The following is a 21,527-nucleotide window of genomic DNA, read 5'->3' as shown; positions in this document are numbered from 1 at the left end:
ACTCACTCTCCAATACAGCCACTCACACACTAACTCCCTTAACCAAACACCCACTCAAACAGACACTCACTCACCAATACAGCTACTTACACACTCAGTTACTCTCTTATAAAGTCATTCAGACACCCACTTACTCACTCACCCATAGTCATTACACACCCACTTACCCACCTGTGGAGCCCCTCTCACTGTCTCTCACTCACCCATACAGCCTCTGACATACCCACTTACTCACCAATAAAGCCACTCACACAGGAACTCACTCACCCACACAGCTACTCACACACCCAGGTAAACACCCATACAGTCACTCACACACCCTACACACAAGAATACATACAGTTACACAGCCACTCACATCGTATATGTTAAAAGTAGAATCACTCTGTAGGAGTGCACCTAGTATACTATTTTTATAAAGTAGGTTAGTATATATGTTTAACACCCATGAACTTTAAAAAAACACTTACTCTCACTTGATGTTGTCATCAATCATCAGTGATGTAATTTGAGTTGTCATCAGTAATGTCACTAACTATGTCACGAGTGATGTAATGTGTGAGTTCATAAGCAGAGCATTACGGGGCCATAAGCTATAGTTAGCTCAGTTAACTGTAACTGCTGAATTTCACTGGTTTTCTACAAGTGAAATCTGAGCCTAACTATAACATCTGTGCAACCTTTGGTTTTTTCAGTGAATTTCTAAGTTTTTTTTAAAATTCTATTTCCTAACTATGCTGCCCCTGTAATCTTTGGTTTTTAAAGTGAATCTCTAAGGTTTTTAAAATTTCAATTTTCGCAGTATATTTATTTTAACAGATTTTGTAAAAAAAATGTTTTATTGTTATGTATTATTTCAGTATTTCAGTTCATTGTTTCAAGAATCCTTGAATATTTTTGAAGGTGTTTTTTTACAACTGTGTTTTTCCAAATACTATTGTTTATGGATTAATTGTACAAATATTAAATATCATATTCTAGTTTTTTTCTTATAAATGTAAACACTTTCTGTTAATTTTTTTTACCTTAAAATATATTTCTAAACTGTTTTTTTATTGAAAACTTTTGATAATTCTTTTAATGATAAATATTTAAATATATATTTTTTTTATTTGTGTGGTACTATATATATAAACAAACCTACCTGAAAAACGAGTGTTGGACCCTGTTTGTGCTGTGGTGCTTCGGACGCTCTGGTTACGAATTGGAGCTGGCTGTGTCTGTTCTTCGTTGAAGATATATATATATATATATATATATATATATATATATATATATATATATATATATCTCACAACAATACCCTTTCAGGCATAGAGTGTCAAATAATTTATGCAAAAGGTAGCAGAGCACTCTGTGTTGCTCCCAAGTTTAGGTGGAGAGCAGCTCCCGTATAGAGCACACTAGAAAATCAGTGACACTCCAAATTTGCTCACCTCAGGGTTTTTAAACATCAGATTAGCATATTGCCATCCACGCCAAGAAAGAAATGAACAAACACTTTTGCCATTTCTACAGCAAAGTCTTTAACCATCCACGCTGAGCTGTAAAATGACAAAAGCTTTTTACCACACAAGAGGCCTCCCAGTACAAGTCAAAACAATACCCTTTCAGGAATAGAGTGCCACATAAATTATGCAAAAAAGAAACAGAGAACTCTGGTTAGTTCCCATGTCTAGGTGGAGAGCAGCTCCTGCATAGAGTACTCTACAACACCAATAACAAGTTGAATTAGCTAAAATGTCTGCTCTTCTATCAGGGCTATTGAGTATCAGATTAGCATATTGCCATTCACACCAAGATAAAAAGGGACACAGTCTTTTGACTTTTCTAAAGCAAAGTCTTTAAGAATATGATTAGCACAGTGCCATCCAAGCTGAGCTGTAAAATAACAAAATTATTTTACCACTCCAGAATAGTATTACAGCTTGGATTGGTAAAATACAATCAAAGCCAACTTGGAAACATGTTTTCTTGTCTTGTACTTCTTCTTTTCTACTACATTGATTTGCATGGTCTTTGGCAAAGCACATTAAAGCAATACATAGTATACACACCTGTGTGAATATTACTTTATTTTGGTATATTTGTTGTTCTTTCCTTCCGGGTCTAGCAAATACATTAACGAATATTTATAAGCACTGTGAACTTGCAAAATAAAAGCTGGAAAATCACAAAAGGTCATGCTGCTGACTATTTCTTTTAACAGTAGGATGGCCCTTTTCATTTATTGCTGCCACGCACTCACATGTAGCACGCACCTCTTTGATGACCACTTTGATTTCCAAAGATCACTTGTGTCAAGGCTTTTGTACTCTTCTTAACCTTTCCGGATGATCTTCTTGGTGCCAAGTGACCTTCTGCATAACTGAACACACACTTCTCTAATGTATTTCAGCACCACCATCATTACTTCACTGGTTCATCTCAACAACTGGAGCAATTACATACTATGTGACACCACTTGTGGATCCAAACACTTTCAATCTTTGCAATGTAAAAGAGTGGGATGTGAAAAGGGCCTGCAATGAGTCAAGCACTCAAAACTATTCTTCTCTATCCATTTCATTTCAGAAGGTGCTAATCTGGAATGCTGCAACCCATAAAATGGATATAATGAATGGGCATCAGGTAAGCACTGGAATGTCTTACTTGAATCCTGTTGAAAGCAATGGCGAGATCTTTAATGTGCTTCCCATTAAAGAGACAGAGCGCGAGTAACTTAATTACAATCCTGATCTTATGTGTGGCTAATGTTCCTCAAGGCCAGGCCTAGAACTGGAATTCACAATACAATGCTCCTCTCATGCGGCTACTGAAAAGATAAAAACTATGCATGCTGAAGGGGAGCTCTTTTTGTGAGCAATTTATTTAGATTTAATGCACTGGGGAAATTGTTGGATAAACTAGTTGCTACATAACACTCTAGAAAAAAGCACTAAGTTAGATTTTGAAGGGATTCTCCAAACACCAAATATACTTGGCTCGTCATGAGTCACGGCGCTCCGGTGCTTATTCAGCTCGTCATGACCACGCCCGTTTAATGGAATGCTTGCACGCTGGGCTGATTCCCCTGCTGTGCTGAGCGTTCCATTAAACAGGCGCGGTCATGACGAGCTCAGCTCGTCATGAGCACCGGAGCGCCGTAGCTCATGACGAGCTGAGCTCATCATGAGCACCGGGGCGCCGTGCGCACCCCCCCAGGCCCCCAGCACAGCGAAGGATACAGCCCCGCAGTGAAGGGGTTAATATCTGTATTTGGTGCATTAAAGTATCTAGACTGGAGACATTGGCGTATTTCTGTTGTTGCACGTATTTAAAGATACTCTACTACTCAGAGACAAGTACCTGGAATTGCTGGCAGGGGTGTATTTGTGAAGTGAGAAGATACAAATTACATACCTGATACAATGATAACAAGGAGTTTCCCATTTTGTGCCAAACAACTTCTGTAAAATTCCAAAGTTTGGGAGGCATCTTTCACATAATATAGCATCTGAAATAAAAAGAAATGTAATGATTACTGTAAAATAAAGTCACAACAAACATTGTAAAATGTCCAACTTGTTCATGTTTTTTTCTATTGATATAGGAGGCAATATGAAATCCACCTAGACGTAGACTGATAGTTTTTATTTGTAAAATCTGTACATTGTTTGTGGTTCCTTGCAGTTCTTTTGGAGTATTTTGTGTTGCATCTTGTGCACTGTCTTTTACAAGTGACTTAAATTCTTGCTGTCTGTTCAGTACAAAACATAAGCATTTATTTTTCTCGCTACAATGAACAATAGACTTAAGTCCTGATTCACGAAGGTAAACTTACACTTTTGTGTAAGTTTATGATTTTTGGCAATTCATAAAGGAACTTAACGAGTATTATTATTATGACTGCAGAGTCTGTGCTCTCCTAGTGGAACATAGGCAGTAGTAGACACTACCAATGAAATTGAAAGCAATCATAAACTTACACAAAAGTGTAAGTTTACTTTTGTGAATCAGAGCCACAGTGTTGTATTTATGTCACCTAAATATCTACGGTATACAAGTAGTTGTGATTAAGGCTTGTGGTAAAGTGAAATGTTTGTATCCATTGAATGTCAATTGTGATCAATGTAGGTTTATTTCTTTTGCCATTAACATGATGCTCTCTAGCAAAATCCCCAGCAAACAAATCTTTACAAGATTATCTAACTATCACCTCTGCCTTGTCTTCACTGGACCAAACAATGCTTTGAAGCTTAAAGTTCAAATGCTACTTGTCAATGAGGAAAGAATTCAGACAATGACCAAAGATAAACAGAGAAGGAGAGACGTCTCAAAAGCGATAGGATGGTAACCCAGATAACACTTTCCAAAGAAGCACTGACAAGGCTTAAGAAAAGGATGAATTCATAAGTGATCCTGATGCATGATCTGAAATATCCGAACATAAGTGGAATATAACATAATATCACTATTGATTGTGGAAAGGGTGTCTTGCCTACAGCACTACGGGCCATATGTATCAAGGCCAAATGGGTTCGCAAACGCCGAAATTCGCAGAATTTCGACGGTTGCGAACTCATTTTCGCAAAATGGTATGTATGAAAGAATTTGGGTGCAAAATAAGGAATCACAAAATTTGCCATTCCTTATTTTGCAATTGCATTTAAGGAATCACAAATTTTGAGATTCCTTAAATGCAATGTATTAAGCAAAAAAAAATCCAAAATGCCCTTAAGGAATCGCAAATTACCACCAACTTCTAGTTGGTGGTAAGTGCGTTTCCTTGAAAAATGCACATTTCAGCATTTTTCAAAGTGCCATGTGACGCACATACATGCCCTTAGGGCATGTATGTGCACCGCATGTGCATCCATACTTATTTCAGGGGTGCAACAGGGTGTCCTTTGGACACCCCTGCCCCCTTGAAATTATTCTCAATTTGCGATTAGCAAATTGCGAATCGCAAATTGAGAATACATTCCCATTCCTTCCTATGGGCCAGGAGGACCTTAGAAATGAATGGGAAAGTATTTCTTAATTGCGAATTCGCAATTTGCGAATTCGCAATTAAGGAATATCAAGAAATTGCTAAAATATTGCGATTTTCTTGATACATACCAATTAGCGATTCTGAAATAGCGATTTCTTAAAAATCGCTATTACAGAATCGCTAATTGGTATCTTGATACATATGGCCCTATGAAGCTACTGGTCCAATACACATGGTAGCATATTTGCATATTTTGAAAATCCACCTTACTTCCTGGCAAATATTAGTTACAGAGAGGCACTACTAAGCAAAATGTTAATAGAGTATTTCAAACAGGAAACATAAACAATGGAAACTTGTGTTGCAATGCCCAAGTCGCCAAAACTATCACTTCTTCCTTACACTTTCATACTCCCATCTATAGTATGGCTAGGAATATCAATCCAGTAGCTCCAGTACCATCCTCCTTTCCAACTAAATGATTTTTCATGGACCATGGTACACTTTTCTCTTGCTTTGGATCTCTTCACATGCATACATATCCATTTATTATATATTCTGCCAGCATTATTTTCTTTTATCCCATTTTGTTTGCATCACAAGTTTTCACAATGTTGTGACTTTATGCAAAGCTGATTTGATTGCAGCAAAGACTTGACAATCAATGTGAAACAAATCTGCATTTGTGAGTTGTACATGAACTCTGGGTGAAGATACTTTTAAAATATATATCATTAGCTTAGAAGATTTTGGCTAAGCTGAATATTTAAGTGTAATGCTTGCATAATGTTTCTGATTCTCTATCATGGTACATAAGAGAACACAATAGAACCACATCTATATACCAGGCAGGCAAAGTACACATTTACGGACATTTAAGAAGGAAGTCAACGTTCACAATTACTTGAAAAATTGCTATGGATCCCACTTGGACTGTCCATGAGAGATGGAACTATACCTGTATCATATGAACAAAGTCATATTTTTTCTGCTCATTTTTCCCCTTCATTTCACTTTCAAATTCAGCTGATGTCTTATTATGCCAAGTGAAGTTCACATTTTTAAGATTTGATGTCTTACCAACGAGCTCTGAAACAAAAAATGTATAGTTATACTAATTGTTATAATTTTATTTCCACATCACAGTATGTAGCCATTTGTCAAAAAGCTAGTAAACATATATAACTTTATCAAATCTTCCAAGTGTTGAATTACTTTTAACAGGTGCATTTTGTAAACTCATTTCAACGATGAAAAAATTAAACAAACAAAACAATGACAGGAAAAAGTAATAGGAAGAGATCTATTAATCATTTGATGTAAAATAAGAGAAAGAAGATGTAAAAAAATGAATTATTAACTGGAGTTAATGGTAGACCATTCCAAATAATAAATGCACTAACCTGTAAAGTTCAGGCAAAGGTTTTAGTCATTTAACCCTAAGCTTAACATCTGTTAGGTATGCACAGTGCAGACAAGGTTAACTTAGGGGAAATTCGTAACAAAGTTAGAAAAACCACAGCAGGTAAAAAGTAAAAAAAGAAATCAATAAAAACCCTACTACAATTTATACAAATCCAGTCATATTTAATAAATGACATGTCACAATAATGACAATAAAATCCAATAGGGGAAATAGGAGAATTTAATTATTAAAGATTTCACAAAAAAGCCATCTTAAAAAATCAAAACCCCAATGATAAGCACTGTTCACAGGTGACTGAGACATTGACACAATTTTGTGCCCAGCGGTCATCCTCATCGAATATTTTATCTTGACAATTAGACTCTGAAATCGAAGTAAAAATTCTTCAGCAGAGAAAGGCAGTAGGCTATACTTGCCAAAGTACACTCGAAGCTGGATAGCCACTAGATGAGAGCTCATTGAAACGTTGGTTTGGGCGGGAAAGGATCGGAGTGGGAGCAATTCAAATTTTGTCGTAGAGGAAGTTCTTGCATGGGGTGGATACATTTTATGCCTTGGCCCAAACAAATTTTCTACCTTCAGACATACAGCCTCATTTATTTTCTGACAGCTGGCCAGTTCTCAGTCAGGGTGATGGAGTAAATTACTTTGTCGCCCAGATGGAGTGGCCAACCATCAAAATGTGAAATGCTTATCAACCCGACAGACCTTTGAAGCATTGACCGGTACCACAACCAACGCAGTTCCTGCCAGTATATTGTAACATTTCTCAATTGTTCTCTCAAATATTCACAAAGAAAATCCTAAAGCAGGATTTCCTTTTTGCAAATAAGAAACAAACAATTCATCCCTCACTATGGGAGTTTTCTGCCATGCCAAGGGTGGCATTGTGCACTTTTCAATGCCCCTTATGCCCAGGGTTTTCCTGGTGGTGACAGGCATTGAAAATTGCCTCCATGACCGCTCATCTAAATGAGGTAGGTGGACATATAGCCAAATCTCTGACGGCCATTATTCAGTCTGGCTGTCAGAGAAGTTTGACCAAGGCAGAGATGGAGTAGTCTCTGCTGTTATCAAACTATGGGCCTCACAACTTCAAAATTGAACTATAATGTTGGCAGGAAGGGAACCCCACAAACGTTGTGATGAAGTTCTCTCTCCACTAACATTTAAATCAGGCCCTACGTTTTTTATGGAGCTTAAACTCCTTTAGTGTGGCAAGCCTGAAGCTATATTCAATAAAGTCAGACACCTTTTGTGAAGTCCCGCTGACACTCCCGAGATCTTGTAAGTCTCAAATTCCCAACTTTTCAGAGTTTTTGGAGCAGCTCCTATTGGTCACTTCCAAGACGCCAGGACCTCAGGGAGAGTACTTAGGGGTCAGTATTCACTCCAGCAGAGGTCACAAGAAGGATTCAGTCCAGTTCCAGTTGCTACTCTTCCACTGGGCCCTTAAGGAGTAAGGCATCATGCAGCATATTGTGCCCCAGCAGCCACAGAGGAGGTCAGCTAGTTGACCCTTAGAGTCCACTGTCCTGAGTACAATTGAGAGCAGGTCAAGCTCTTCAAACCTCCTCGCTGGAGTCAGACAGCAGGCTGAGTTCTTTTTTTGCTCTTCTACAGATCTAGAAACTGTTCTGAGGAGATGGTAATGAGGTTCATATTTGTACAGTTCAGTAGCCAGTGGGGGTTACTCCTGGACATTTCCTAACCATTGGGGAATAGTTCAAGGGGCAACTCTTCCCACTTATGAAGCATATCCTGTTTGCCTTGCTGCAAACTATTCCAGAGTCCACTATTCTAAGGGATTCCAACATGCCACAGTGCTCCTGCCCTTAGTGGGAGCATGTGTGCCAATCCGGAGGGTATTTACAGAAATGAGCAGTCCCCACCTACTAATCTACACCAAACTAGTTCTGTGACCAGTTCCCCCTCATAATGGGATGGAGCGAGGCTGACTACCACATCTTCTTGGTTTAAAGAGCTTTCATGTGAGCAATTGTGTTGTATGTTGAGGGGGGTTGTGAGCCATTTTCAAACAAAAGCCACAATTGCTATTGGGGTGAACCATAAACAGTCCCTAAATTAACCTGTGATTAACCCTATGGTAGCATGGCACAAAAGCTGTCAGCCGTAACTTAGAGGCAATGTGGGAAAGATTTATTGAGCACATAAACAGTAATAAAGTGAAAACACACCCCAAGAAAATTCCATACCAATTTATAAATATAGAGTAAAATGGATGTATGACGTTACCACGCATCCTTTTACAACGCCTACCTTTACCACGCAATTTTTACAACGCAGGATCCATTACAATGAAGTACTATTACAACGCATTTTTTTACATCGCATATACCTTTACAACGCATCCCATTACAACGTAAGTATTGGTAAGTATATAATATATTTGTAAACATGTAATTAATTAAAATTAATATCATTTATTTTATTTTAATTTTTATTTATTTTTACCCTGTACCTCTTAATTAAAATTAATAAAATTAATTTTATTTTAATTTTAATTTATTTTTACCCTTTCCCCCTGTACCCCAAAACCCAAACCTAGCCCTGAAACCTTAAAAATACCCTTTTACTCAAAAACCCAAACCTAGCCCTGAACCCTAAAAATACCCCTTTACCCAAAAACCCAAACCTAGCTCTGAACCCTAAAAATACCCCTTTACCCAAAAACCCAAACCTAGCCCTGAACCCTAAAAATACCCCTTTACCCAAAAACCCAAACCTTGCCCTGAACCCTAAAAATACCCCTTTACCCAAAAACCCAAACCTAGCCCTGAACCCTAAAAATACCCCTTTACCCAAAAACCCAAACCTAGCCCTGAACCCTAAAAATACCCCTTTACCCAAAAACCCAAACCTAGCCCTGAACCCTAAAAATACCCCTTTACCCAAAAACCCAAACCTAGCCCTGAACCCTAAAAATACCCCTTTACTCAAAAACCCAAACCTAACCCTGAACCCTAAAAATACCCCTTTACCCAAAAACCCAAACCTAGCCCTGAACCCTAAAAATACCCCTTTACCCAAAAACCCAAACCTAGCCCTTAACCCTTAAAATACCCCTGTACCCAAAAAATGCGTTGTAAAGTACATGCGTTGTAAAAGTCTTTGCGTTGTAATAGTATCCGTTGTAAAAGTATGCGTTGTAAAAGTTTTTGCGTTGTAAAAAATGCGTGGTAATGGTATTGCGTTGTAAAAAATGCGTGGTAAAGGTTACATACCGAGTAAAATGTAATACATTATTTGAGTAAAAACTAGTGCTTTAAAGGTCGAAGCGACAGCTGCAGACATTTAGTTGCATAACAATTTAGAAATAAATATCTCCAAAACATAACAATTTAGAAATAATATCTCCAAAACAAAGGCTATGCGTAGAGGGAGGAACATTGGTGCATCTGTAAAGATCAAGCTGGATAAACAAACCATAGAAGAAATCACTACTTACAAGTACTTGGGTTTTAATTTAGATAACATTTTTAATTTTCAAGCGCAACAGAATTACATGGTTAGGAAAAACAAAGCTTTGATACATGCATTCAGCTTGCTAGCAAAGAAACTAGATGGACCATCCTATCAACCACTGCTTACAGTAATGAAAGCAAAGTTGCTGCCTTCGCTAACTTATGCAAGTGCGGTGATGTATGGTAGGGATGCTAAATTGTTAGACAGTTTACAAACTAAAACTTATAAGCAGGTGTTCCATCTACCCTGCATTGCCTCTCCAGCACAAATCCGTCTGGAATATGGCTTAACGCAGCAAAATATAGCAAGAAGGTATCAGTTTATTAAAACCATGCATAAAATACAAAACAACCAATCAAGTGTTTTAGTTAACGCGCTATGAGAAGCCATGACTAATGATGCTAATTCAACCTATAGCAAATATTTGTTCTCCTCATTACGTTTAATAAATGCGGGTGATCTGTGGGAGTTAAGCGCCCCCCATATCTAAGAAACATTGTCTGGGAGAATGGCACAACATCCGTGTATTTGAACTAGAGGCTTGAATACCGTGACAGTAAGCGCTTAGAGCAGAGGGTGTTAACGTCACAAGTAAATGGGGACCGAACGGAGGGACTTACAGGTCGTGATGTTGAGCATTACGGGAAGAATGTTTATACGCCATGAGGAGATGTCATGCTGAGATGTGACCACCCAGGTTTGGTGTGGTTGCGGGATGAATGATAACACCGTGAAAATCATATGTAACTGGGGAACCAGTAGGAACCTTGTGGCCCTATATTGGTAGTGTGTATTTGTATGCCGTTACAGGTTGACGAAAAGCGATTGGGACCACTATACCTGGAGACATACACGTCTGCTACATTGGTAGCTGCAGGTATGCCAGAGAGTGGCAACCACCAGGTAAAATTTGATGTCCACTGAACAATTATATGACAATCGAACAACAATTTTTATGGGCAATTTTTATTGGATCTCTAAGGCGCTTGACGCGCTTATCCCTCTTACCGCCTGTAAGATCAGTTCTAGGGATTCTAGTCCGTGGTACGATGGCGCCCTTCGTGCACTCAAGGGTAATTGCAGGCGAGCAGAGAGGGCTTGGCGGAAGGCGTACGATATGGGGAAAAAGCTATCTATCTCGCCTCCGTCAAATTTTACCATCGGGCTGTTTGCCGAGCTCGGGCAACTTACTATACTGCCAAAGTTGGCAACCGCTCCAATCCCTCAAAAACCATCTTTAAACTGATGAAGGATCTATTAGCTAAACGCCCTGGTGCTCCGACGACTGGCTCCATCGCCCACTGTGAGGCCCTTGCTGTGTTCTTTCAGGACAAGGTCCAAAACATCTATATGACCTTTCCATCTACAGGGCCCCCAGGGGGGTCCCCGACCAACATCTATGGAGATATCGCTTTGCACATGCTGCCCCCGTTGACATCTGAAGGGTTTGACATCTTGGCGAAGCAGGCCAAATCTGGGTCCCCCGCTGACCCGCTTAGTTCGACTCTTTTCAGAGATCAGTCGTTCGTGGGACGGACCGTGGTGCACTCCTTGATCAACATCTCGTTGGAGTCTGGCACGGTTCCCCTTAGCTGGAAGCGGGCGGTGGTTTCTCCCATCTTAAAGAAACCCTCACTGGACCCGGATAAGCCCGAAAATTATCGGCCTATCTCTTTGCTCCCTTGGCCTACCAAAGTCCTGGAGGCCCATGTCAACAAAGTTCTTACGGCCCACCTTACCCAGGCTAACATCTTGGACCCCACCCAGAACGGCTTCCGTTCTGGCCACAGTACGGAGACCTCCCTTCTCTCCATGGCGGAACATCTCCGCACAGTGATGGATGCAGGGCAGACAGCGGCGCTCGTTTTATTAGATCTGAGCGCCGCGTTTGATACTGTGTCCCATCCCATCCTGTTACATCGCCTGGAGGAGATTGGGCTGGGTGGCACTGCCCTCCAGTGGTTTCGCTCCTTCCTGGACGATCGTTTCTTTAGCGTTGCTTTGCCACCGTTCTAGTCCCAATTCCATCCTCTGAGACAGGGAGTCCCGCAAGGCTCCTCGCTGAGCCCCACGCTGTTTAATCTGTACGTGAGACCGCTGACTGAGGTCGTCAAGCAATGGGACATGACTATGGTCTCATATCCTGACGACACTCAGCTAGCGGTTACGATCAGCGGGGATGCGGACCGGGACACCCCTAGGTTTCAGAGTGGCCTTAGGGCGGTGGCAAGCTGGATGAAGAACAACTGTCTCCAGCTCAACGCAAAGAAAACAGAGATCATGATCGTTGGCAGGAGGGCGGAACTTTGAGGGGACAAGTGGTGGCCCATTGAACTGGGGCCGGTTCCCCGCCCGGTCACGGAACTAAAGAATTTGGGAGTATGGATGGACCCTGTTCTCAGCTATGTGGGCCATTCGAAGAGAATCGCGGCCTGCTGTTTCGGTATCTTGCGGTCGCTGTGTCCCATTCTGAAGTTCTTTGACCGTGGTACCAGGCAGCTGATAGTCCAGGCCACTGTGCTATCTCGCCTGGACTATGCAAGCTCTCTCCTGGTAGGGACCAATGTGGCAGAGACTACCCGCCTCCAACGTGTGCAGAACGCCGCGGCGAGAGCCATTGTTGGCTTACCTCGAACGAGCTCCGTCTCTGGCACTCTGAGATCGCTGCACTGGCTGCCCATCAAGTCACGTATTCAGTTTAAAGTGCTTTGTCTGGCGTTTAAGATCTTGAGGGGAGGAGGTCCCCAAATTCTTGAAGATCTATTGTCTTGGTACGTCCCTACCCGTTCTCTGAGATCGGGGGGCCAAGCTCTTGTCGTGATCCCTCGATACAGGCTGTGTCGGGTTGGCGGCCGGTCCTTCTGGGTCAGGGCAGCCGAGCTTTGGAACTCCCTCCCAGCTGAGCTGCGGCTAACAGACAACCTGTTAGCGTTTTGCAAAGCCTTGAAAACCTTTCTTTTTTGAAAATGTCCCTTTTGCTTTTATCTGTTGTGTTCTTGGTATTTGTTGCACATTTGCCTGCCATGCGCCAGGACGCCCCTTAGCTGGGGCAGCTGTGCGCAATACAAATGTGTGTAACATAACATAACATAACATAACATAATCAGTGTCACTCTGTGTGTTTTTACATATTGTGTTTGTGTCTGTGTTCCAACAGGTTTTAATGCTGTAAAGTGACAGCAGTGTGTGGCACTGACCCCTAGCCCTGAACAAGTTGCCAATCAAGAGTGATAGGAAACAAAACATGTTGGCTTCATATACGTTAAAACGAAGCTCAACTGTAGCTTGTTGTTTTTAACTTGAGCAGATACCCAGCAGTGAATAAAGTTTATCAAAGAGCTAGTGGTGTCTAGCTCAGTTTTAGCGGGTGAGAACAGTGAGTGTAGGTGCTCTAACCCAGGGGCTTGGGTTACTGTAGGTGTGAGTACTTAGATTCACAGTTAAGTTTTACACTTTACTTACACGTTCATTTATACAAATTTCTTTTGTGGTGGGAAGGAGCCGATGATGATAAGTGGAACAAACTGGCGAGTACCTGTCAGCAGTTCCTTGGTGGTTGTTTCCGTGAGGTCCCTTCCCACCCTGCACACACTTTTTTAGCACACCTTTAGAATTGGAAAGGTGGTAGGAATATATGTAGACACAGACACAACGATGATTTTAGAAATGAGATAGGTACATCTAGTTCTGTGTCAGACCAGCTCCTACTAGCATATGCCAAAATGTATCTATGATACTTTTTTGAGAGATGAGGGGATGCACACCTTTACTTTTAAACCTCTTTTGCATTTTCTTCAATTTTTTTTTATCATTCCTTAGACTTAATTGCGTGCAGATTGGTTGACAGGCATGCCCTACTGCCACATAGTTACAAAACATTTGTGATGAGGGACTTGTCAGCCCCTTGAGCCAAATGCACAGCGTAGTGCCGCTAATTTGCGTGCACTTTTATTTCAAAAGACTTTCATCCTTAATCCAAACTAATCCAATTTTTTAAGCATCATTAAATTCGAATAGATTCAAATTTGTAAATTTTCTCCAAATTTTTCACGGTCCAACAATCGGGATCTGTTGCCATTTTTCAAGTTTCTGATATTCAAACTGGGCCCATCCGGTGCCTCTTAGCAAGAATACGAGTAATGCACAAAGTTCATCGCAAGCAGTGTTTATTTCATGAAAAAGAAGAACCCAATGCATTTCGGGCCATCTTGGGCCCTTCGTCGGGGGTCACTACAAATAAATCACAGAAATAAATGCATTATTACCACTTCATTCACAACATGTGCGTCGTTACAATATTAATCACATAAATTTATTCACTGCGTCCTCATTTTGTTAAAAAGAACCTGACTCTAAGTTGCATGTTTCCACTGCGTCTCCCTTTTAAATCAGTTCGAACGTTACTCGCTATATCTTCATACTCGAGGTGTAAACCCAATCCATCCCGCTGTTAATTAGTTCAAATACTCCTAGTTATTCTCCGTTTTTCCCTCTGTACACATGATGGTGCTTGCATTATTTGAGGAAATCCCCGTTTTAAGCAAATATGTGAATTTCTAAACGTGCTATCCTGCGTGTTTTAACATTTTGATGTAAACCCTTTTTTTAAACACTAACCCCTCGATCAAACATTCTATCAATGCGCACGCCTGAGCGCTATCACCCTTCCACATACCTGCTATTCTGACAAAATGAACGTCAAGCCTCTCTCTTCATTGGGGCTCCAAACAATTCTAAAGTATTCGTTACCGCCCTTTCTTTTCAATTGAGTCACCCCAGCATTCTCCCTCCCTAATGGCTCAAAGCCTCCTGTTTCCTATTCCTTCTTAATTTAATCTATGCAGAAACTACAATGCCCAGAATCCATGTCCACAAGACCTGCTACGATCAATGGAGAGTTTACAGAAATAAATAACTGTCGCATTGTGAATTCCCTTGTGTACCATTGCAATCCATTCGTATTATTATTCAAAAAACCCCATGCGATGAACGTAGGTTGTTGCTCCGACTGTTCAGGTCACCATGCGTTCTCAACTTTCTTCTTTATTTGAGACCAGTCTTATTGCGGGTGCAGACCCCTGATAGGGCTGTAGTTACAATACTTTTTTGAGAGATGAGGGGATGCACACCTTTACTTTTAAACCTCTTTTGCATTTTCTTCAATTTTTTTTTTATCATTCCTTAGACTTAATTGCGTGCAGATTGGTTGACAGGCATGCCCTACTGCCACATAGTTACAAAACATTTGTGATGAGGGACTTGTCAGCCCCTTGAGCCAAATGCACAGCGTAGTGCCGCTAATTTGCGTGCACTTTTATTTCAAAAGACTTTCATCCTTAATCCAAACTAATCCAATTTTTTAAGCATCATTAAATTCGAATAGATTCAAATTTGTAAATTTTCTCCAAATTTTTCACGGTCCAACAATCGGGATCTGTTGCCATTTTTCAAGTTTCTGATATTCAAACTGGGCCCATCCGGTGCCTCTTTGAATCTATTCGAATTTAATGATGCTTAAAAAATTGGATTAGTTTGGATTAAGGATGAAAGTCTTTTGAAATAAAAGTGCACGCAAATTAGCGGCACTACGCTGTGCATTTGGCTCAAGGGGCTGACAAGTCCCTCATCACAAATGTTTTGTAACTATGTGGCAGTAGGGCATGCCTGTCAACCAATCTGCACGCAATTAAGTCTAAGGAATGATAAAAAAAAAATTGAAGAAAATGCAAAAGAGGTTTAAAAGTAAAGGTGTGCATCCCCTCATCTCTCAAAAAAGTATTGTAACTACAGCCCTATCAGGGGTCTGCACCCGCAATAAGACTGGTCTCAAATAAAGAAGAAAGTTGAGAACGCATGGTGACCTGAACAGTCGGAGCAACAACCTACGTTCATCGCATGGGGTTTTTTGAATAATAATACGAATGGATTGCAATGGTACACAAGGGAATTCACAATGCGACAGTTATTTATTTCTGTAAACTCTCCATTGATCGTAGCAGGTCTTGTGGACATGGATTCTGGGCATTGTAGTTTCTGCATAGATTAAATTAAGAAGGAATAGGAAACAGGAGGCTTTGAGCCATTAGGGAGGGAGAATGCTGGGGTGACTCAATTGAAAAGAAAGGGCGGTAACGAATACTTTAGAATTGTTTGGAGCCCCAATGAAGAGAGAGGCTTGACGTTCATTTTGTCAGAATAGCAGGTATGTGGAAGGGTGATAGCGCTCAGGCGTGCGCATTGATAGAATGTTTGATCGAGGGGTTAGTGTTTAAAAAAAGGGTTTACATCAAAATGTTAAAACACGCAGGATAGCACGTTTAGAAATTCACATATTTGCTTAAAACGGGGATTTCCTCAAATAATGCAAGCACCATCATGTGTACAGAGGGAAAAACGGAGAATAACTAGGAGTATTTGAACTAATTAACAGCGGGATGGATTGGGTTTACACCTCGAGTATGAAGATATAGCGAGTAACGTTCGAACTGATTTAAAAGGGAGACGCAGTGGAAACATGCAACTTAGAGTCAGGTTCTTTTTAACAAAATGAGGACGCAGTGAATAAATTTATGTGATTAATATTGTAACGACGCACATGTTGTGAATGAAGTGGTAATAATGCATTTATTTCTGTGATTTATTTGTAGTGACCCCCGACGAAGGGCCCAAGATGGCCCGAAATGCATTGGGTTCTTCTTTTTCATGAAATAAACACTGCTTGCGATGAACTTTGTGCATTACTCGTATTCTTGCTAAGAGGCACCGGATGGGCCCAGTTTGAATATCAGAAACTTGAAAAATGGCAACAGATCCCGATTGTTGGACCGTGAAAAATTTGGAGAAAATTTACAAATTTGAATCTATTCGAATTTAATGATGCTTAAAAAATTGGATTAGTTTGGATTAAGGATGAAAGTCTTTTGAAATAAAAGTGCACGCAAATTAGCGGCACTACGCTGTGCATTTGGCTCAAGGGGCTGACAAGTCCCTCATCACAAATAAAATGTATCTATGAGCATTTGGATGACCATTAGGTTAAGCAAGGATTGTCCCCAGCACTACCGGGCTTGCATCTACTTTGATCTCAGTATGTAACTTGGGGTCAAAATAGGCCATCTCAGCTGCATTCTCAATCACATGTTTTATTCTTTTGAAGCTTTAATCACATTCAGGAGACCACTGGAAAGGGACATTTTGTTTTGTAAAGTCTCTTAATGGCACATTCACAGTAGCATAATTACAATTGTAGCTTGAGCAATAATTGGCCATGCCTGAGAAGCATCGCAGCATTGTGACATCTTGTGGGGGGCAGGTAGCTGACAATGCTTGCACCTTATCTGAGTCAGAAATCATTCCTCCATCAGAGAATATGTGCCCAAAGAATTTGAGTTTGGTCTTGTAAAACTCACACCTTGCTGCATTCAAAGAGAGACCAGCATTGGCAAGTAACTGGTAGACTTGTGTTAGAACCGTATCATGCTCCTTTTGCATTGACCCAAATACCAGTATGTCATCACTGTAATTAAAATCATGCATGACAGGTAAAAATATTAGATGAATAACATCCTGAATGACTTCTGGATCTGACGATAACCCAAAATTCAACCTTTTGAAGCTGAGTCAAAAAAGTGGTGATATACCTACAAGTTCCCGTTCAACTTGAGTTAATGGTATCCCTTGTTCACGTCAAGATGGGAGAAGACTTTAGCAATGTTAATTTGTGTGATCATGCCCACTATGTGTGGACCAGGATATCTTTCTCTCTCAATTGCTTTGTTGGTTTGGCCCACATCGACACAGAAGCGCACTGCACCTCCACTGTCCTTTTTGGCACCATCACTGTGGGCGAGACGCATGTTGTACGACCGGTGAATAGCTCAATGATGTCAAGCTTCAACAGAATTTCTAGTTCTTTCTCAACCTGCATTTGAAAATTGACTCTGCAGTGCCACTGGACAACAGGGCGAATGCCCTCATTATTATGAAGTAGTACTTTCATCGTCTTGAGCCTTTCTAGGTCATAAAACAATGACGGTAACTGGCAATTTCAGATTGACTATCGAGGTTGTAATTGAGAGATATCAGTCCCATGTCAGCAGCCATAGAAAAACTGAGTAGGCATGCACTGGATGAAGTTTCTTGAAGAACGTGGATTGGTGCTTGCATTGATACTGCCTCATGTACCATTGTCACTGTGAATGACCCTTGACTCTTAAACAGTTTACAAGAAGCGCACGTTTAGACCTTCATGTTTGACAGGTTGAGGCATGGCACAGGAGACGGTCTTTTGAACTTCTTAACTGGCATGATGTTATTTGACACACCACTGTCTATGATAAAGGTTATGGGGCAACTGATGACTTTTATTGTAATCTTGGGGCAGTGTCCAAATGAATTCAGTTGTTTTGTTTGATGGCTTGCTTTTGTCTTTATTTCTTCCTTGCAAGCAGCCAAACCTACATACATGTGCCTGTCATCCCTTGGTCAATATCATCATTGCACATCCATTTTCTTCACTGGCACTTGATAATGATGTTTTAAGAACTTTTGTAGGATGAACTTGATGATGATCAACTTTGTAGGGTTTTTACTTCTCGTAACATGTTGATGTTTGGCCTTGTGGGCATGGTGAGAATTCTCCTGAAACATTTGTGTGTCCATTTTCTCTTCTTGCTGTGACACATTTGGTTTTTCTTTCGCTTTGCAGACCATTCCAAAGTGGTTTTCTATCCTGCTGCCTTTACATGTCTGTCCCATGGGTGGATATTTACCTTAATGAGGAAAGGAAAACCCACAATGGAAGCACTACATTTTCTTTTTTGTAGATGTCGACTTGATTGCATCTTCCCTGTGCTTGTGCCTGCTTTTCATGATTAACGCTGATTCACCTTGTGCTATTCCAGCTTCCATATCAGCTGCATGTTAATCTGCATGTCTTCTGCCCTCACGGCCATTAGCACTTTTTCTAAACTGAGTGTCTCTCTCAACATGTGTTTTATGTATGAGTCTGAAAGACAACCATTTATGACTCTAAGGCGCATGTCTTCTTCACCATTAAATTCACTGAACTTGAAGTGTTTGATAAGCATGTCAAGTCTCTCAACAAACTCATCCATTATTTCAGAAGCTTGCTGTCTCGCTTGATTGAAAATATACCTTTAAAAGTGAGCATTCAGCATTGGATTGAATTTGGTTCCCAATGCTTCTTTGATCTGATGGTACGATATTGCATCAGTCTACGAGATATTCTTCAGCACTTCTTTCACTCCATCACCAGCAAGCTTCTTTAAATACTTAATGACTTTCTTATCTTCTACTACTTCTAGGGCATCTATGAATCAATCGAACACTTCAATCGATGCAGTCCACCTGGTGCCAATATTCTTCTTTTTGGTGATGTTGAATAGCCGTGGTGGTTTTAGAAATGCAACTGCAACATACTTCAGGCTCCCTTTTGCAGCCATTGAAAAATGTCACTATTCCGGTTGCTTTCGTTTGCCCTAAATGCCACTTGCCGCTGTGCACGGATTGGCCTCTCACCTGTGCTTGGGTCATCACACCCGGTTCAAGGTCTTGTGGCACTTCCCTTGTTTGTGCTTGTAAGTACTTTTGCCCTTTTGTACCTATTTTCACTGCCTTATACATGTGCTTTGCATGGATGATGGTTCTGTATTATGGTGCAGCGCACCATTTCTTCTTTCAGCCTTATCAGCAGGTTCTGGTGGGCTTTAGGAGTGAGCTCCTCGGTATGGCCTTCAACTTCTTCAACAGCCGTGTCTGGGCTGGAGAGGGGGTTCAGCTCCACGTACACCCACTTCAAACTGCTTTGCATAGACTTGGGGATGCATTTGGAATGGACAAGCAGTTTGCTGTACCATTGAACTTCACAGGGAAAGCAGTTTTGTTTCTTCAGTGCACGTATCCCCAACTCATTGCCAGATGTAGTGTCCTCGCCAGTCCGGAAGCATGCACATGAATATGACACATACAGAGCTCTGTAACAGAGGTCTTTATTCCTGACCACACGATTGCACAGTCATTACGGCATAACCCTTAATAACCACACCTTAACACCTCCCAGCAAGTTACGTAATTCCTCTTTTGAGTCCGCCCAGAACTACAAGGGTCCTAGCGCGCAGTATCACAACACTACAATCACTACATGGAAGAAATAGCAAGTGGACTAACTGTGCTGGGTGAAATGCAATATAGATGTGTTGAGACTTGGGAGGTCTTTTGCGGCAGAAATTCACTAATGGCAAGTGGTCTGCTTAGCAACACAGAGGCTAAGCTTTCAAGGGTATGGGCTGTTGAACAAATTATTGGGTGTGGTAGGGGAAACCAACTTGATGCAATTCTGAGCAAATTTTTTTTATATCCATGTCAAAATAAACATATAAAGGGAGGATACACCCCGCAACAGTTTTGGAGTACTGAAATATAACAAAAGCAATTTGCATTATCCGACTGGTCCTATGCAAAAGGTAATTGTCTGTTATACCATTTTCAAAAAATGCTGAAGAATTACCTGAAAAACTAAACAGATATCAGGGATAGGTGTTTCAAGCAGCCGGCACAAGATCGGCAGCGATGCAACTGGATCAATAACGCACTTCCAACGCTACTCAAAAAGTAGTTTGTGATGTATTTTACACATTACCAAACACAGAACATGAGGAGAGGGTGTTTGATATAAAGATATTATTGGGAATTAGAATACAGACGTTTGCGTGCAATTATCAAGTATCTAAGGCCACCGCTTTGCTCTCCCAAAATAATAAAAATAGCGACTTCCAACATTTGGCTGTACTTTTTTGAAGAAAAAGCTTACATTTGGGTGCAAGTATATGCGAGTGTGTGTGTGTGTGTGCGTGTGTAGGGTGTGTTTGTCTGTGTTGGGGTGGGTGAATGTGTGTGTGTGGGTAGGGTGTGTTTGTGTGTGTGTGGTGGAGTGAGGTGTGTGTAGGTGAATGTATGTGTGTGTCTGTGTGTATTTATATGTGTGTGGGGGTAGGGTTTGTGTATGTATGTGTGGGTAGGGTGTGTGAATGTGTGTCATTGCTGCTGTGCAACAAAGCCTTTTATTAAATATTCCCAACTGTCAAATTATTATATAAGCTGGTGTCAATTTAAGCAGACATGTGAACACCCTGGTTTGTCAAACCCATAATCTCTGGTATTGACAACTGGTCCAGAGCACTAAATGATGTGAAGAAATGTAATTAGTATTAATCAAAAAGTGCACAAACCTAACACAACTAATGCACAAGAAAAGAAAATTGACTAAACTACCAATCTTAGGGTCCGGAGTATCGCGCTACTCACTGAAAAAGCATCGTCGGGGATCGTTAGCGCAATATAAATACATTTACAATTCAGAATTACAGTTTACAATCAAGGCTCAAACTACATGCTGGGGACAGAATAGAGCCTGCTGACAATAACATTGTGATTTTTAAAAGCTATCGTTAGTTGAATCTGAATCGAGTAGTATGGGTAACAAAGTGCAGATTTGTAAAGCACACGTCACTTCTTCTGGTATCAGCGCTAAACACAGTTTATTTTTACCCAAGGAGCCCATATCATAGACCTCAGAAGGATGAAAGGCTGAGTGGGCCATCGGGATTCAATACTGTAACC

The 21,527-nt window shown here is 40.7% G+C and overlaps 1 protein-coding gene across 2 annotated transcripts in view; it reads right to left on the bottom strand.

The window, feature by feature from the left end:
* The window catches only part of LOC144823718 (histamine N-methyltransferase A-like), a 219,839-nt gene that overhangs the window by 12,746 nt on the left and 185,566 nt on the right, over positions 1-21,527 (bottom strand). For both annotated transcript variants that reach the window (XM_078682481.1, XM_078682480.1), the window contains exons 5-6: positions 5,934-6,064; positions 3,403-3,496 (exon numbers count right to left, since the gene is read on the bottom strand). In XM_078682481.1, coding sequence (XP_078538607.1) covers positions 3,403-3,496; positions 5,934-6,064 — 225 coding nt within the window. The remainder of the gene's footprint in view (positions 1-3,402; positions 3,497-5,933; positions 6,065-21,527) is intronic.

The sequence above is a fragment of the Lissotriton helveticus genome, chromosome 3_1, assembly GCF_964261635.1.
Source record: "Lissotriton helveticus chromosome 3_1, aLisHel1.1, whole genome shotgun sequence".
Taxonomy (NCBI): Eukaryota; Metazoa; Chordata; class Amphibia; order Caudata; family Salamandridae; genus Lissotriton; species Lissotriton helveticus.
This window is presented reverse-complemented; position numbering and strand designations above follow the sequence as displayed.